The sequence below is a fragment of the Dermacentor silvarum genome, chromosome 7 (genome assembly GCF_013339745.2).
Source record: "Dermacentor silvarum isolate Dsil-2018 chromosome 7, BIME_Dsil_1.4, whole genome shotgun sequence".
NCBI lineage: Eukaryota > Metazoa > Arthropoda > Arachnida > Ixodida > Ixodidae > Dermacentor > Dermacentor silvarum.
Window position 1 is genome coordinate 126,477,561 of NC_051160.1, and position 18,200 is coordinate 126,495,760.

General features: G+C 45.0%; 1 protein-coding gene across 1 annotated transcript in view; it reads right to left on the reverse strand.

Annotated features, from left to right (window-relative positions):
• Positions 1–3,820: 3,820 nt before the first annotated feature.
• Positions 3,821–18,200, reverse strand: part of LOC119459157 (uncharacterized) — a 31,681-nt gene continuing 17,301 nt past the window's right edge. Inside the window, exons 4-6 of the mRNA XM_037720985.2 lie at positions 14,231–14,304; positions 7,948–8,034; positions 3,821–4,009 (exon numbers count right to left, since the gene is read on the reverse strand). Coding sequence (XP_037576913.1) covers positions 3,894–4,009; positions 7,948–8,034; positions 14,231–14,304 — 277 coding nt within the window. The 3' untranslated portion in view covers positions 3,821–3,893. The remainder of the gene's footprint in view (positions 4,010–7,947; positions 8,035–14,230; positions 14,305–18,200) is intronic.

Consider the following 18,200-nt stretch of genomic DNA (forward strand, 5'->3'; position numbering starts at 1 on the left):
TCTACACGTTCAGGGTTTTAGGAGCCATGCGATGGCAAACATTACACGCCCCGAAGTTCTCCCTTTGCACAAAGACGCGTTTGTAAGACTTACGTGAGCTTGCTATAAAGAAAATATCGGCATGTGGTGCCACATAGGCTCGGAAAAACTGTGCATTGATGCGGATACAACTTCAGAACCTGAGGTTCTTCCAGTCACACTGCAAGAAATGGAGGTCTGCAATTGGTACAGGTTCACAATCATTTTTTATGAGGAACGCAGCATCAAAGTGCCTCCCGTCAGGTCTCATCGCCTCAGCGAGACGAGCACATCAAAGCATGTTAATTCCTTTGCATGCAGTAGTGAAATATTCTTGCTTCATTATTCTTTAAACTTGTCCGTTCACAGACAGCTGGCTTGCCGCAGAGCTTTAATCATACATTCATGTTCTTTTTTGTAGCCTAAGTGTTCGCGGCTAGACAAGCTCATGGGGGTGCGGAACCACCCCTGGAGTTTGGTGAAAAAGAAAAACATAACATTCCATGGATAGCATACGCTGCTGTGAACATCTCAGCCAAATTTCGAACCCTTGGTGGTGTGCGGTGCTCAAAGTGGAGTTCACCGTCACCTTTTTTATTGCAAACTCTCTTTTCAACAGAATCCTTCTCCCTACCCGTGACGGGGGTGCCAGCAACTGCCACATTTGGTCATTTCACAGATTCTTATAATACAGCAGGTATTGGCGAATAGCTGACATCAACCAAGAAGTCGGAGCCAACTATAACCTGCTCACGCTCGGCTGCGGCCGCCCACATTAGAATGAAACTTTGGCCACACTACTCATGGGCTCTCGTAGCCGTCATGTAGACGGTGACGACACTGTTGGTTTGTGTGCGTATGTTGTATGCTCATCTACGACAATGTAGAGGAACATACACAGTGCTCACACTGGTGGCTTGTATTTCAATTCTGCCAATATTTTCCAAGGGGCCTGAAAAATTATTATATACAGGATTGTCTTAGTTCTTGATCAGGACAACGTCACTACGTCGTCACAGTATGGGCTTTCAGTCTGGCGTTTCAACAGAAAGTGCTTTGCTAGATCAAAATGAATTAATCATAAAGAACATAAAAGCAAAAAAAACGTACTCTAGGAATATACTTGCATTTTCGAAGGCATTCGACCGAAGTAATTATATTTCTCTGTTAAAAAGGCTTATAAAAAGTTACTTATCGAATCGGCATCAGCGTGTATCTATTAACCCAGCGTTGTCATTGTCTAAATGTGTTAGGAATGGCGTAGCACAGTGAAGCATACTGGGGCACCTTTTATTCGATATTTTCATTTATGATATTGTAAGAGTTGACAGCTGTGTAGATTGTCATTAATGCGGATGACACGTCTTTATTTATTTCTAGTGAAAGCATTGACAACCTTGTCTATCTACTAATGAAGTACTAAAGAAATTATACCTATGGACTGTTAAAATCTCGCTACACATAAATTGCTCTAAGACGAAAGCTGTAGTGTTCCGAGCGAAATCATAATCTTGTAAACCATCTCAAAAGTTATTTCGCACCAGTAATGAAATTGAACTTTCCCCATCCGTAAGAACGCTCGGTGTTACATTTAGCGAATACTTGCTATGGGATTATCATACTGAGCACATCAGCCATAAACTTTCCAGAGTGTGAGGGATATACTACCTTTGCCTGAAACCTTTTAGTGTACAATGACCCTTTTCTTCTCATCTGCATTATTGCTATCTAGTTTGGTCAACAGGTTCTAAAAATCTTTAAATGCTTTAGTCATCCTGCAAAAATGCATTACGGTCTATTGAAGGTGTCTCTTATAATGCACCCACCTCTCAATTGTTTTAGTGGTTTGCAATCTTGAGAGGTGATTACTGTTACGAAAGCAGCTGTTCTCGCCTTGTAAATCCCAAATACACTGACAGTACGTAGATACGTAATTTAGCTGCCTTGCAACCTAATGCAGCCTTTCGTCCAACTCGACATGCAGGATTTGGTATGTACCATGTCGTCGAACTAACTATGCGGTTCATACTCTTAGTTTCTGTGTTCCAAATGTACTAAATTGGTGGAAATTAACAATTGAGAACTTGAGTGCGTTATCAAAAACAGTTATATAAGATTATCTGTTTATTTTAACAATTATAGAACAACTTGTTTTCGTGTTATGTAAATGTTTTATTGACTATTTCTTGTGAAAACACACGTCTTTATGTACTATACACCAAAACATTTACGGACCAAGGTATCTGGAAAATAAAAAATTGAATATCTCCGCAGTCCTCAAAACGCAGCCTGGTATCCCCGTTGCCAGCTTCTATTGGTATATGCAAACAACATTGTGATGTACGGTTTTACTCGCTAGTTTTAGAGGCTGCTCGGATATTTAGCGTTTTCTGAGATCCCGTGGTCCTTAAACTTTTTGGGTAGGTAGTTCTTTCATGTGCAGTTCTTTTCTGTTGTCTGTGCTTGTTTTTGTTTTGTTTTAGGGGTGATGGGACCCATCAAGCTGCTTCTATGCAGCTTTTTTCCAGTCATACCCAACCACAAATGCACATTTCTCATGTACCATGTCGTTGAATAAACTCAAACGTTGGCCGTTCAACGTTGCATGACATTTGTTTCAATCAGGCAACTTTTACACAACGTTCTGCGTTACATGGGTATGTGATGCTACCTCCCAGCAGAAACACGGGATTGTAGACAAGTCAAGCTGTTCAAGGATAGCTTTTTTTTACAGTTACCCCCCCCCCCCCTTCTGTAAATGTGCAGGATGGTACATAAATAATTTCATTTTCAATACACTATTCGAGTGACGGGGCTGGGGTACGCGCTAAAGAATGCTGACGCTATAAAAGGCATGCAAGACCGATGCCGATTATTCTTGTTAGACCACAGTAGCCCCCACCATTTTTTAAGAGTGTAGGCAGATGAATCCAGCACACGTTATCGTGAAAAAAATTATGTTGAACGTAAGATTGATATCTGGTATTGGTAATCATTTCATGTGTAAAGATGAATGATTTTCCCGTAAATTCGCTGCAGTAGCATAATGGCTCAGTACCGGCCACAGCGGCCGCAATTCAAAGGGTGAAAAATGCAAAGCAGTTCACGGACTTAGATTTAGGCAAAGTTTAAAGAACCCTAGGGGTTTAAAATTATCCACAGCTTCGCTCTATCGCGTGCGCCATAACAAATGGCGCTTTTGGCAGGTAAGCGCCGTGACTTACTTTAAGAGTTTATAGAGTGGTCCAAAACCTACCATCTCATGAGCATGTGCTTGTATAGTGTACATTTCTATTGCTTTGAAAGACTAAGACAACTTCCAACGCATGACGAAATTTTTCTGCGAATTCCTTTTTCTTTAGTTTGGGCATTGGGCCCCAGTTAACTGCGCCAGAGAAGAGGCTAAACAAAGTGTTTGGGAAATATGAAACTGGATGAAAACTTCGCGTCGCGCACCGGTGCCGCTGTGGATCATACGCACGTCATTGTGGGATCGAAGTATCTTAAGATTATTAGAGCTAGTATTGTATTCAATACAATAAATGTGTTGATATCTTGCATCTCTGTTATAAATACCAAATTATGTTTGTCCAGTCTTGCTAGAGTAACTCGGAGAGATTCTACTTTCTCAGTGAATGAGAGCCACGGCAGAACAATTAGTGAAGTTCCAAGATTTTTTTGCATAGAAACATATACAATGTTAAATCATGTTAGTCTCCAAGGTTGCTCGGTACGCACAAACAAAATCACCGAATGAAGTTTATTATGGAGGTATTACAAAGTCTGTAGGCGGGGGGGGGGGGGGGAGTACAAAGCTCTTACATAGACAGCACATGTATTTCTAGCTTTATCTCGACGCAGTCACCCTGGTCGCTCTAGCAGATGTCGCTGTCGTAGGCCCTGTATTCAACGGGACATGTCTCATGATACTCGGTGAGGCACTCCTGCGGTATATTGTCCTCCACTTCTTCTGTCACCCACAATATACATACTGAAAGAAAGGATGTAGAAAAGTTATCCTCCGTGACAACACGCTATTGGTGAGCGCTCTAGCTAGGCCTCAGTGAAGTGTAAACTAAATTCATGCGTTTTACATGTTAGAATGTCGATAGGATTGTGGGTCACGCCGGAATGGTGCACTCCGAATGACACTTTACCAGCAGGGGTTCTTTAACGTGCAGCTCAATGCAAGTACAGGACCAGTTTCCCATACCGCCTGCATCGGAGTTCGGCCGTTGCTGCTGAGTTTGATACCGCGATCTCAAGCGCCAGGCATTGGTGGTGCTAAGGCTTCGTGAGCACATAGCCGATGGAATGACAGAAATTTAATGCGTCAAACAGTATCAACGTAATGCAGCGGATGCATTCATTAACTGAATAGGCAGGTTTCTTACAGTGCATTGGGCCCTCGCCATGTAATACGAATGAGAATTAGCTGACTCTTCTGCACAAATGTTAGTATCAAACACCTCTATACAGAGCCTCTTCAAGCACTGTGAAAGAGGAACCTAAGCCGTCACGATGATCACGATAAAAGAAGAGCCACAGTTTCGCCCGAAAGGCGAAGCATCAACTGCGATAGCAAATTAGTGGACAATTATACGAAGTAATGATAGCATTTTATTCGGCCCTATTCACTTGTATATATTCGCTTACTAACTAAATTATCAATCAAGATGTCAGCGCGCACAGGCAAACAAGAGCACATCACACTCGATGACCGCGGACACACGCTGTCAAGACGCTGGCAGGAGGAAGCGCGGTTGCAGCAGCGAACGAAGTGACCTTCGTGTTGTCGGTCGCTTCTACGCAAACTGAGCGACGAGAGCACCACGCTCACAAAGGTATGAACCGCCTCCAGATTGTTTTCAAGATAAGGCGCGCGCGGCCGCGCGAAATATGCAGTTCGTACCGGAGAACAACGACGCCAAAAGGTAATAAAATATATGTAACGTTTTTCTTTTAGCTTGCTGAAAGTGCTATTGCGAATTGTTTACAGCTAATCTCGGCAAATTACAGCGCGAAGCTGTCACCTAGAAGCTGAGGCACTTTCAGTTCGTAGAAGTATGTAGAAGCCTCGCATCTCCATTTTGTCTATACAAATTTGGTGTTCCTCTTTCAAGAAACGCTGCATAAAAACGATTTGGCATTGACCAACATTACGTTGGCCAGTGAGAAAACAAATTTCCTTTTAGACTGTAACAAAAAATGTGGTGGGAAGAAGGGGGGGGGGACGTGGGTATAAATGGAATAGACAGAAACAGTGTACTATACATTTTCCAAGAAAACGGAAACGTCCCACAGCAAAATTCCACAAAAACCAGCGGTATTTCCTCAGCGGCACACATGATCCAACAGCCCGTCTCCCCCCCCCCCCCCAAAAAAAAAAGTGTGCACTGGAATTTACAGACCAACTCTAATATAAATTTTCTAATATTGTTCACTTTCACGAATATATACATCCTTCTCTCAAAGCCCATTTTACTCAACGTCAAAGCTACGATAGCCGTTACAATATATGATGGCACGCTCTTGAATCGCATAAATCTCGCGGTCTGCATGACAGCAACATGTAGTAGCACCTGTACCACATTGTAACGACATTTGCATTTACAAAGCAGTGGCTGACACAACAGGACCATATTATAAGCATCTAAAACGAAGCTTTCTTTGCACCCGACGTGGTGGCTTAGAGGCTACAGTGTTGCGCTCTAAGCACGAGGTCGCGGGATCAAATCGCGCCCACGGCGACCGCATTTCAATGGGGGTGACATGCAAGAACGCCCCTGTGGCGTGCATGGGGGCACGTTAAAGCTGGTGGTCAAAATATTCCGGAGTTCCCCACTATGACGTGCCTCATCATCAAATCGCGGTTTTGATAAGTAAAACCCCACAATTCAATGCAACCCTTCTTTGCCTATCCTCCCGGATTTGGCGTGCCTGCGGCTGCTGCGTCGGTTGATATGTAGGCGGATATATTTGTAAAATCACTAAATCAATAAAATGATCAGCCTACCGACCAAGTACCACCCGAGCATTGCAAGTAAGCACAACTCTGTTCAGCGTGCCATAAAAAATTCCAGAGCTTTTCCACGCTGTGAAGAGGGAAGTCCAGCGAAGCTGGCGCTGGCGGCTTCGCGTCGTTTTCGCGCCCATTCGCAATTCTGTGCTCGTTGGCGATCCTTCAGTTCCCGCGGTTCTTTCTACGAGCGAACGACACGCCTCCGTCCCATAGCGAGTCCAAAGGACAACGGGGGTGCGATCGCGCAAACAGCTGGCTTTCCGCACGTTCGGTTTGACTGCTACGTCCCAAAGTGGGAAAGCTGCGGTACCACCCCGCTGTCTCTGACGGCCGCTGACGCAATCACAATTCTGACCGATCACGAGAAAACAAGCGAAGGAATGGAAAAGCGAGCTGTTTGCGCGATCGCACCCCTGCTGACAACAGCGTTAGCGCTATCTCTACGTCACGAGGCAAAGGGGCACAACAAATGCCGCCGAGTATCGCCACACTTGTGAAAAAGGCATCGGCGGAGCGAGATGATGATGAATAAACATTTATTAGGCCCAAAATATATTGGTGGTGCCCACAGGTACCAGACGGGGTGGTTCCCTAGTTACGGGACCCATATGTTCCCAGCAGCTCCTGGCCCCTGTCCGTCAGTGCGAGCTGAATCGGTAGGGCGGGGCTGGATAACAAGGTCTCCCATCGCTCAAGGGGTTGGCGATTGGGGGTGTTGGCGGGAAGGGGAGGAGGGGGGGTCTTGAGTTCTGTGCACTCGGCCAAGATGTGCGGCAGGGTGCCCTTTTCCCTTTTGCAAAAAGGAGGTATAACAATGTGCCATCCGTCATCCGTTTTGACACCTGTGCTAAGGCACTTTATACAGAAACCGATATATATCCACCACCCCGTATATATATATATATATATATATATATATATATATATATATATATATATCACCCGCAGTCCACAGGGTACGTGCCATTGCACTTGGACACTTTCTGGACTATCACCAAGATGGGCCCACAAGCTTGTTGCCTAGTTCCGCTGTACATGGACGCGATCTCCTGGAACCCCTTAACAGCTTGGCCGTAAAATAATTCCTTCACAGACACTGCGCAAATGTTGGCTATCCGGTATACTTAACGGACACCGACCTCTTAATGGAATAGTGTTTTTTTTATTTACCGGAATTCTTCATTTACGTTATTTTCTGTCACTTAGCTATTCGGTACGTGCAACGAGGTGTGTGCTTGTTCTTGGCCAATCCACCAGAATGAGTATGTGCGTAGGCCAAGATGTACCGAATCCACAAATGTTGCCAAAATTTGTCTCCTATTACTGTGTGCATGCATCCACCATCAACATTGTCCTCTCGACGAGCTTCAAAGCTCTCGTGCGCACACGCACTGGGCATCCATCTGATTTGGAGTTGGCATTTTTCGACATAGCTGTTGAACGGTGCTGTACATAAACTGATAAATTGTTTGAGAATAAGGTTGTGATCTTTGTGGCGGATAAAATAAAAAGAACACGACATTGCACGTTTCACAGGATGAAAGTAAAAAAAACCTTAGGCATAGCGATTACATGTGAAGCATTCACATTACCGCGTCACTGAAGCTTCCTTCCCGTAGATTCCCGCATGTAAGTTTCAGCTGCTTTATTTTCCTGAAATGATTTTTTTTTCACTCTTCAATCTTGCAACACTGTCGCTCTGGACACTGCACAAACTTCTTAGACATCACTCTGCGGCGGTTAACCAAGTGGTGGCACGTAACCACGTTCTTGTACACCATAAGAACCTTGCTTACGCTGTTGCTGCAGGTTTTCTTTTCTAATAATCACCATCGCACATTAGCTCTCACTTACAGCTGAAAGCAGAACACGTCAAAAGAGCTATGAATAAGAAAATTGCTACTTACGGTCTTCGTTGTTGTACGGTATTTCGGCTACCAGACAGTTCTCATAATTCGTATATGCGTAATATGCCGTGTACACCTGGTCGCCTTCTGAAAGGAACTCAAAGAACAGTTTGTTTAGTTAACGGGGGGAGATATAGCAAAAGTGCAATTTTCTAGGCTGAGTAGTGCCAATGCGAGGTGCTCAAAATAAGTAGGTGGGTCATTTTCCTAGTCAGGGAGAGTAAATCGATGATGAAGGGGAGTCATCAAATAGAAAATGAGAGCATCAGAAATGGCGGTAAATTCGATGTTCAGGATTGAAACAAAATTTGTAGACCTTTAGAAAGATGCCAAGAAAGCAGTCAGGATAGAAAATTTGTACGATACTAAAAGGGCATTACCTTGTTTGAACTTTTTTTAAAAATCGCAGTGAAAAGGTGACAAACCTAAGAAAGACGCTGAAATTCATTAGCTGCTCCCACGATTTTCTCAAAGCCGAGCCCAAACTGGATGTACGTATTCCTGTTACCCCTTTTAAGTGCCCCCGACTTGTAATCTGCAAAAGCCTAACTTGCTCGGGGCTGTTAACCCTAAGCATGAATTAATTTGAAATTCATTTCAACATCAAAACTTCTACTGTAAAGATTCACAGAGTTTCGTTACGCATAATTTCTTAATATCTGACTCTTTTTGAGACTTGCCGATTTCGGCAGGCATTTATGCATACCAACGTAAAATATTGTGATTGGTCGTAAGTGGAGCATGCACTCTGAGCACAAAAAGCGTGGCTCACCTCCGGGGAAGAAGATAACACATATGAGGAAATTGGGAGCAGAATGACCCATCGTGGTAACTTAGTGACTACGGCGTTGCGCTGATAAGCACGTGGGCGGGAGATCGAATCCCAGCCTGCGACGGCCGGCTTTTGATGGGGGCGAAATGCAGCAACGCCCATATGTACCGTGCTTTGAGTGCACATTGATGAAACACGGCTGGTCAGAATTATACCGGAATTCCGAACTAGGGCGTGTGGAAATCTGGATCGTGATTTTGGCATGTAAAACCACAGAATTTATTTTAATTGAAGAGGAGAATAGAAATATAACGGGAGAATTTGTCTGCGGAGGGAACATTAGACTACGGGTACATAATTTTTCACTGCAACACATGTGTCGGGGGTTGTTTTAAAGAAACAAGTAACGAAAAATAATTATTTAACAAGAAACACCTCTGACATGTCCGACATTCCAAAACGCCATCAAATCTTCTTCATCGCCTTCACCACATAGAGTCCTGTCACTTCTGTATACCGTCGTAAAGACGCCTACACCGACCTACCGCGGTTATCATCCCTTTAAGCAGCATCCCGCTCTTTACAACCGCGTGTGCTTCCTAGAGCACTGCACGGGCCGATTTTTTCAGCCTGGGCCAGGCCCGGGCTCGTTTTTACGTTTGGCTGCCCGCCCGAGCCCGATCAAAACTTTTATGGCGAGACGCGGTCCGGGCCCGGAAATAATCTACGTTACCCGCCTGGCCCGGCCCGCCACCCCTTTACCTTAGGCCCGAGCCCGGCCCGAGCCCGGCCCGAGCCCGGCCCGAGCCCGGCCCGAACCCGACCCGAGACGGAAAATACATGTTTTTCAGAGTTGAGACGCGCGAGGGTAACTCGCTGTGCGTTACATGCACACCACCAGAAAGCCCGAGCCCGGCCCGGGCCCGCGTCAAAAAACCCGAGCCCGGCCCGGGCCTGGGTCAAAAAGCACATGCCGTGCCCGAGCCCGTGAAAAAAACTGCTCTACCCAGCCCGGCCCTCGGGCCGGGCCGGGCGCGGGCTTTCGGGTAAGCCCGAACCCGTGCAGTGCTCCAGTGCTTCCTACCACGCCCCGCTCTTTCCACAGACTCCACGTCACCATCTCAATACCTTCAATATTTCCCGGCGCACTGCTACTAAGCCACTAGGTTCATTCTTTCAACTCAATTCCCTTCGGTCGCTCCCACGCTGACCTTCTTACCAGACTATTCTCCTAAAACCACAAACACACGCCGCCTAGGACACCTACGGCTTCTGTCCTGTTATCTGAAGGATTCCCAACTTTTCCCTGCCCCAACAACACCCAGCCCCGCTCTGTCACTTTATTTGCACCTGCCGCCTCCCCCTCTCCCGCTCTCTTTCCCTGGTCGTCCAACCCCGTACTTCCCGCAACGATACGTAGAAATGTCAAACAAGAGCGCTCATTTTCTTTTCTGTATTTTCCTTCACAGCCAGACGCCGCTGGCCAGCCGCCGCCGAGGAAGACAAAACCGCTTTTACAAAGACAGGTCCACCTATCAAAATCTTGGCCAACCTTTCTAAGGCACTTTATCCCTGTTTATGTAACTTCTACACCACAGACAGCCACGTTGTATGTGTTCGAACTTCGTCTTTCATACGTTAGCAGACGATCGTTCATCATCATCGTTATGCGCCTCACGAGCACCGCTCGTTCGAGGGCATGGAGCCATTCTTTTAATATTTGGCTGTTCCGTTAAAAGAGGAGTACGCGCTTAAGATGTGCCGTCTCTGTTTCATCAAGACAGAATGGTAGCCGGTGGACCTTGAGGTTCACTCACAGTATGCACTCGAGGCTGATAGATTACAGACCGAGTATTTCAGTGGTCCAAGCGAATATTTCTCGAGGAGGCTCCCTGTGTAGACCGTAGATGGTCCCACTGGTGGTTGATAACCGTACAATGTCACCCACCAGGGTGGCGTATTGAGCCCTGTTTTGTTTATACCTCCTGTGATTGGCCTTGCTGAAGGATACAGTTATCCTATCAATGCATATTTCTTTTTTAGTGCTAAAGTCTTCTTTTATAAGAATTCGATGAGCGTAACGAACGTGGAATTTTTGCAAAGGAGTTCCTAGGCGAGGCGGACACACTTGGCCGGTAATAACGTGCAATTTAGCAGGCTGAATAAGAAAAATTTTTATATAATTTTTTTAGTGGGGTCGTTAGGGTAGTTGTTTCCACGACGAATTTCGTGGCAGCCACTTATTATGGAAATCCATTTTTAAACATTTTGAAAATCGCACCGAATTTAAAATATTCATAATCGAATTTCCATGCCCGATTGAGGAAATATCTAAACGATAGCGCTCCGCTGCCGCATCACACAGAAACGCCCCGTGACGAAGTGTGCGAAGCTTTAGTATTGGCATGTAGAGGCAAATAGCATTACGACACGTCACGACAGAAGCTTGCCACACAAAACATTCCATATCAGTAACTGCGGCGACAGGCCGAGACGTTCATTTTGAAATTTCGCGCTTTTCATTACCGGGCACTCCCGTCTGATGCGAAAGCGGGGCTGCATTTTCTGCGCTTCCGGCGCTTTCGCTTTTGGCATTGCCTGGATTGAGCGTCAGAATTTGTTGATTATTTCAACTGCACTCTGATTTTCGAAACTTTTAAACTGTAAGGGTGCAATAAACTTTGACTGCCTCAGCGTTTACAATAAAACAAGTGCCCTGCAATGTTAGTAAAAAAAGTCACCTAACACATTTTGTTAATTAGTCTGCTGAAACTCGCGTTACTCGAGGCAAAATTTCTCCGTCTCAAATAGGAACTCCTCCACAAAAGCGCTACCTTCGCAACGCTTATAGCCCTTAAAAAACGTATAGTCTAAAAAGCTGCCTCTGTAAAACCTGACAATATTTCTCTTTGGTCTTTATCGCTGAGTCATGGTCTGGCGCTCGCGAAGATGTATCGGGCCATCTACTGTAGCGTTCTCTTCATCATCATCATCAGCCTATATTTTATGTCCACTGCAGAATGAAGGCCTCGCCCTGCGATCTCCAATTACCCCTGTCTTGCGCTAGCGTATTCCAACTTGCGCCTGCAAATTTCCAAACTTCATCATCCCATCTGGTTTTCTGCCGACCTCGACTGCGCTTCCCTTGTCTTGGTATCCATTCTGTAACCCTAATGGTCCACCGGTTATCCATCCTTCGCATTACATGGCCTGCCCAGCTCCATTTCTTCCGCTTAATGTCAACTAAAATATCGGCTATCCCCGTTTCTTCTCTGATCCACACCGCTCTCTTCCTGTCTCTTAACGTTGCTCCTAAGATTTTTCGTTCCATCGCTCCTTGTGCGGTCCTTAACTTGTTCTCGAGTTTCTTTGTTAACATCCAAGTTTCTGCACCATATGTAAGCACCGGTTGAATGCAATGATTGTACACTTTGCTTTTCAACGACAGTGGTAAGCTCCCAGTCAGGATTGGTAATGCCTGCCGTATGCACTCCAACCCAATTTTATTCTCCTGTAAATTTATTTCACATGAACAGAGTGTCCTGTGAGTAATTGACCGATTTAAACGTACTCCTTTACAGACTCTAGGGGCTGACTGGCGATCCTGAATTCTTGTTCCCTTGCCAGGCTATTGAACATTATCTGTGTCTTCTGCATATTCATCTTCAACCCAATTCTTACACTTTCTCGATTAAGGTCCTCAATCATTTGCTGTAATTCGTCACTATTGTTGCTGAATAGGACAATGTCATCTGCAAACCGAAGGTTGCTGAGATATTCGCCGTTGATCCTCACTCCTAAGCCTTCCCAGTCTAAGAGCTTGAATACTTCTTCTAAGCATGCAGTGAATAGCATTGAAGAGATTGTGTCTCCTTCCCCGACCCCTTCCTTCATAGGCAACTTTCTACTTTTCGTTTGGTAGGTGTGGAATCATTGTAGATATTTGCTAAGATATTCACGTATGCCGCCTGTACTCCTTGATAACGCAATGCCTCTATGACTGCTGGTATCTCTACTGAATCAAATGCCTTTTCATAATCCATGAAAGCCACATAGAGCGGTTGATTGTACTCCGCAGATTTCTCGATTACCTGATTGATGACATGGATGTGATCCATCGTAGAATATCCCTTCCTGAAGCCAGCCTGTTCTCTTGGTTGGTTGAAGTCAATGTGTTGCCCTGATTCTATTGGAAATTATCTTGGTGACTATCTTATACAATACTGAAAGCAAGCTAATGGGTCTATAATTCTTTAATTCTTTAACGTCTCCCATCGCATGGATTAGTATGATGTTGGCGTTCCTTCAGATCTCTGGTACACTTGAAGTTGTGAGGCATTTCGTATAAAGGGCCGCAAGCTTTTGAACCATGATATCTCCTCCACCTTTGATTAAATCTACTGTTATTCCATCTTCTGCAGCAGCTTTTCCCCATGTCATGTCTTTCAAGGCCATTCTAACTTCATCGCTAGTTATAGAAGGATCCTCTATATCCGGTTCAACCGGATACAGAGTGTTCTGTTACCTCCGCATAAAAAACCTCTGTGTATTTCTTCAAAAAATTATAATTTTTACGCGAGAACCCATGATGACATGACTTGTGTCGATCAACGGCCAGAAAATTTCATGTAAGAAGACTCATTGCCTCTTAGATGTCAATGACAGGCACCGTTAATTGATCCGTCACTGTCCCTTATCTCAAGAGGAAGTTGTTCGCCGATATTGTTCCAGTATCAATGTTCATGTAATAAACGCTAAACGTTTATTACAATGAACACTTTAAAATGTTTAAAGGTAGCCTGTGGCAGATAGCACAACTCTAGTTCATGAGTTGGTCTACTCGAAGAGGTGAATATTACTTGCACAAATAAATACATAATCAAGAACAATTCACTAATTAAGTTTTAACTAATTACCTTATGGCCCATATTGCAATATACAAATTGTAGCCGTGTAGTTCGCAAGGCGAATCCACTTGGAACGAATACTCAGGATGACACCAGTTTCGAGATATTAATTCCCGAACTAGGTGGAGAATTGCAGTGGCGTTCCAGTTCCTTTCTTAACAAAACGTCCTTTTATGCATTGAAGCTGTTATGCTTTATGCTTGTTCACTTATCCCTGCTCCATTCTTTAGTTCTACCTAGAATTCTATTGAATTCAACTTGTGTAATTGCTCGATACCTCAGAGTTCTCAAACAAGATAAACATTTCCCTGACAAGCCTATTATCTTTTGGATTCTCCTGTGATGCTCATTTGTCGTTCTCATAACTTATGTATCATACTTCAATCGTTGCAGATACAAATGCTCCCAATTGAGAGGCTCGAGCAAAAGTTTTTTTTGCGCGCATGTTACTGAAGCCAGGCGTGCAAACATGGACTCAGGAACCGAAAGGGCACCACCAACTCCGACTATGTTCATCCCATTTGAGTGTGTGTTTGCTCGCCTGCCTTTCAAAATACCTTCCACTCAACTTGCTGAACAATGTCGTCCCAAATGTTGAACTCACCTCCTTCGACAGTGAAATTAAGCAGGTCCGGAGCGCTTCCAGGTGTTACGTGGAAATTGACCACCTTCACGACACTGCAAAGGATTCGAACACCCATACACGGTTAGTATTCTCCAAGAAGTTTACAGAAGTACTGCAGCAGCCAGGAGCACTCGCATTAGTAAATGCAGCGCTAATAGTGGATGCCTGAAGTGGCTAGTAAATCTTGCTGCATGTGAACACTTTTTATTTAGTATAACACCTTGATATGACGCGCTAATATATGTATACTAATATTATTAGTACATGAATCCTATCTCTGTATAGTAACACTTTGCTACTACTAAGCTCGAGGGCGTGGGATCGCATGCCGACGTCGGCGGCCGCCTTTCGATGGGAGTGAAATTTACCGTACATTGGGTGCATGGTAAAGAACCCCCGGTCATGAAAATTACTCCGAAGTCCCTCACTACGGCGTGCATCATAACCAAATCGTGCTTTTGGCACGTAAAACCCCATAATGTTTTAACAGTTGGCGACTACTTTCGCCATGGCGTCTCTTTGTTGTTTTCATATACTTACTCATTTATGCATGCATGATTAGTGAACGGGTACATCATTCTTTGACCTACCAAGGGAACGCGTCGCAGTCTCTTTCACAGCAAAATTTTGTTTACCTTCATTTCTTTAATTTTCCTTTCGCTGATTACACGGGACGATTGCAGACATGTGCTAAAGTAGCGCTTACTGGACGCCTTTTGGACGCGTTCACTATAGATAGTGACCGTCAGTGAGCCTAATTCAAATTGCATTTGCGCTTTTGCACACCAGTAAATATGTGGCCACCATAGGGAGCAGTACAACAAAGAACATTGTGCGTTACCCCAAGGCTCCGGAATCATTCTTATACACCAGAGACTTCGCGCGGATTTATAGCTCCACTACTAAGCAACTGCGCAAATATTAGTGAAGCGTGAACACTCAATTGTGTTCCTTTATCTAAAGCAACAGTGGATTTTACTGACACGCCGGCAAAAAATATTGTATGCCCAAAAACTTATCAACGCAGTCACTGCAACATCTCTAAAAACAAGCAAGCGTTTCATGAGCAACGTGTCGATTTCCGACGTGACTTACTTGAAAGGCAGTGTCAAGTCTGACTGTCCATCATGCAGAACACACAAACATCTACAAGAGGAACACCGACCAAGAAAGAAAATGGTGCAGAAATTACGAGACCTTTCTACTAATGCGTAAGCATTCTGTGACTCGGCTGCTACTTCGCTTTTGCTTACTTATTTAGGTAGCTTATGCTTGTCTACCCGTCGCTACTAATCACCTAACATTGCACTATCATAACGATTGCAAGTGTTAACTTGACCAATTATGCGTTTATTTTGCAGATATATCGTAGCAACTGATCCGAAACGCCATCACTAGCATTACTTCTTTTGCTACGCCAGCTCCCCCCCCCTTTCTCTCCTCTAGGAATCCCGAGCGGTGCGCACGACAGGTGGTGCGACAGCTGCATGCTCCGCTGGGGACGCCACAGTAGTTCCACGGTACGAAAATGACGGAGAGCGCGCGCCTCATTCTCTTTCCTGTGCAGCGCCGCGATGAGCGCTCGGGCCGCTGCCGCGAAACCATCTCCCGTTCAACCTAACCGTTTCCCCGCTGCTTCGCATCCACATATGGTTCGCTTTAGCGGGAGGTGGAGTAGTTTTTTGTTAGAGCGGAGCTCTTAGTCGCCCGTTCCTGCGTCGAGCGTCGGCGTTGTCACTCGTAACCAAACGTATAAGCTCCTCGAAGGATGAAAGCGAACGCGCAGCGCAGCGGGGGTTGAAAGACTCGAGGAGGAAAAGCGGAAGGAGAGGGTGCAGGCGGAACCACGAGGCGGAAAGCGAAGGAGAAGGAGAGTACGGCGAAAGCTTAACAAAAGCGTAGTGTGGCGACGATGGCTACGAGATGGCGCCAGAGTATCCCGCGTCTTTCTGGGAGGTCTGTGGGAAGCGGCTGCTGTGAATCGTGGCCACGCGTCACCAACGCGCTGCGCGTTGCGATCTCCAGGTTAGCGAGGCCGTCACGCCAAACTTCACTCTCTTTGCAACGGGCCGAACGAGACAGACTGTCCGCGCCAGCCAATATATCGCGAAATAAAAAGACGTATTGAGCGGCGCTCAATATTCACATTAGAGAGTATGGTATTCGTCGATTAATTTTTATTCTAGAGCTACCATCATCTACTATTACGCTATTGTAAGAATTACGTGTGTTAACTTGACCAAGTACGCATTCATGTTGCAGACATAAGACGTCACGGGACGGACAGATTTTTATGGGGTATGCTTGCGCGTTGAAAACATTTTCTTACTGGTCGGTGTTCCACTAGTCCACGTTAATGTGCGCTTTAGATAACACACGAACAGTAAACGTACACCAGCTAGCACAAGTCATCGCTGAGTTAAGTCTTAGATAGGTGAGTCTGTAGCCGAAAAGAAACGGACGCGTGCGTGCATGCTCTCGCCGGTGTTATGTGACGAGCCACATGCCCTGACGTCTGAAACCTTGCTCGTTGACATGTAAGAAGTATGCGTATGATCATGGCCTAACATTAAGCTGTCCTACTGAACAAACTCTTATTCTCCATAGCTCCCCTATGCAATCACATCATACGGCATATGCGAAAACGAGTGCTTATATCGGATCCTATATATTTCATATTGGATTATTGGATAGCGGAGTTATGGTGCTTATGGGTCTTTGTGACAGGGTAAGAAGAACAGAGTACACGAAACTGACACGCACACAAAGAGAGCGAATGAAATTTCCCAGCCCTCGCCCTTGCCCTGAAGGTGCTCTGGCCACCGGAGAGAGCAATGGCCGTGGCCTGCCGAATCGGCGCCTGATCACTATTACTTGAGTGCCTACTGCCAGAGGTGCTTTTTGCCTCTGTGGAGGACGAGGTCTCGCACGTACACACTGGCAGGCCAGAGCTCCATTCGCTTGCTGGTTGATACGAACGTTTACATCGACATTGCCACCCGTCGGTCCCGTCATTGGGGAGGAAATTACGATTATGGTCGCTGGTACACCGGCGCTAGCTCGGACTTGTAAGTACTGTCCGTGAATCTCGAAAAATCTCAATGTCCATGCAACTGACTCAAAGGAACCGGCATAGAAGGAAAGCGGGAAAAAATGGTGTGATCAAAAAGAAAAGATGCCGTTTTAAAGGCGGGGCACATAACGCCGGCCAAGTGGGCACACCGCTGTAGTTCGAGCCATCTGTAACTGCAATTCGATCTTAAGCAAAATGCTGAAAAGCTGGCGGAAGACGTGCAGTTGCTATATCTAATCGTCTCTTTTCGTTACCTATCGCAATACGCAACATGAAAGCAGAACCCACGTCACAAATAATGTCGACAATAAAGGCAAACTTCAACGAAATTTGGAAATTAATATTTAATATAAAAGCCCGATTTCACATTTTAAGACATTCAGTAGTCTCTAAAATTTTGCGCTTCGAAACCGACAGGGTTTCAAAGGCGAAACGCTCGCAAAGATTGGCGCTTGTCAGACCACAGGTGAAGAAAAAAAAAACAGCGTCATTATCACTTTCCGGAAATGACGATAGCACTGTAAACAATTTAAGTCATTATAAGAAGGAAGTGCATGTAAAAATGTGAACTACATTACATTTTCAAGAAATAGGGCAAATGCTTCTGTTAAAATACAGAAAGTGCCCCCGAGTTCAGGTTTTACGGTCATTTCACACGTAATAACACAGTGGCTGCGCTATGCCACACGGAACATACAGAATTCTGTATTTTTGTTGTGCGAACATCCGTAATAATGAGAGAAAAGCTTTATGCGCTGTCTTAATGAGGTTTGTACTCGTAGATTCATATAGCACTATTTTATTGATCGCGCAAATTGTACGCTTTATGAAGAGACACCGAAAGTGTGAGAGCTATTGCCTTCTACCAAAAGATGC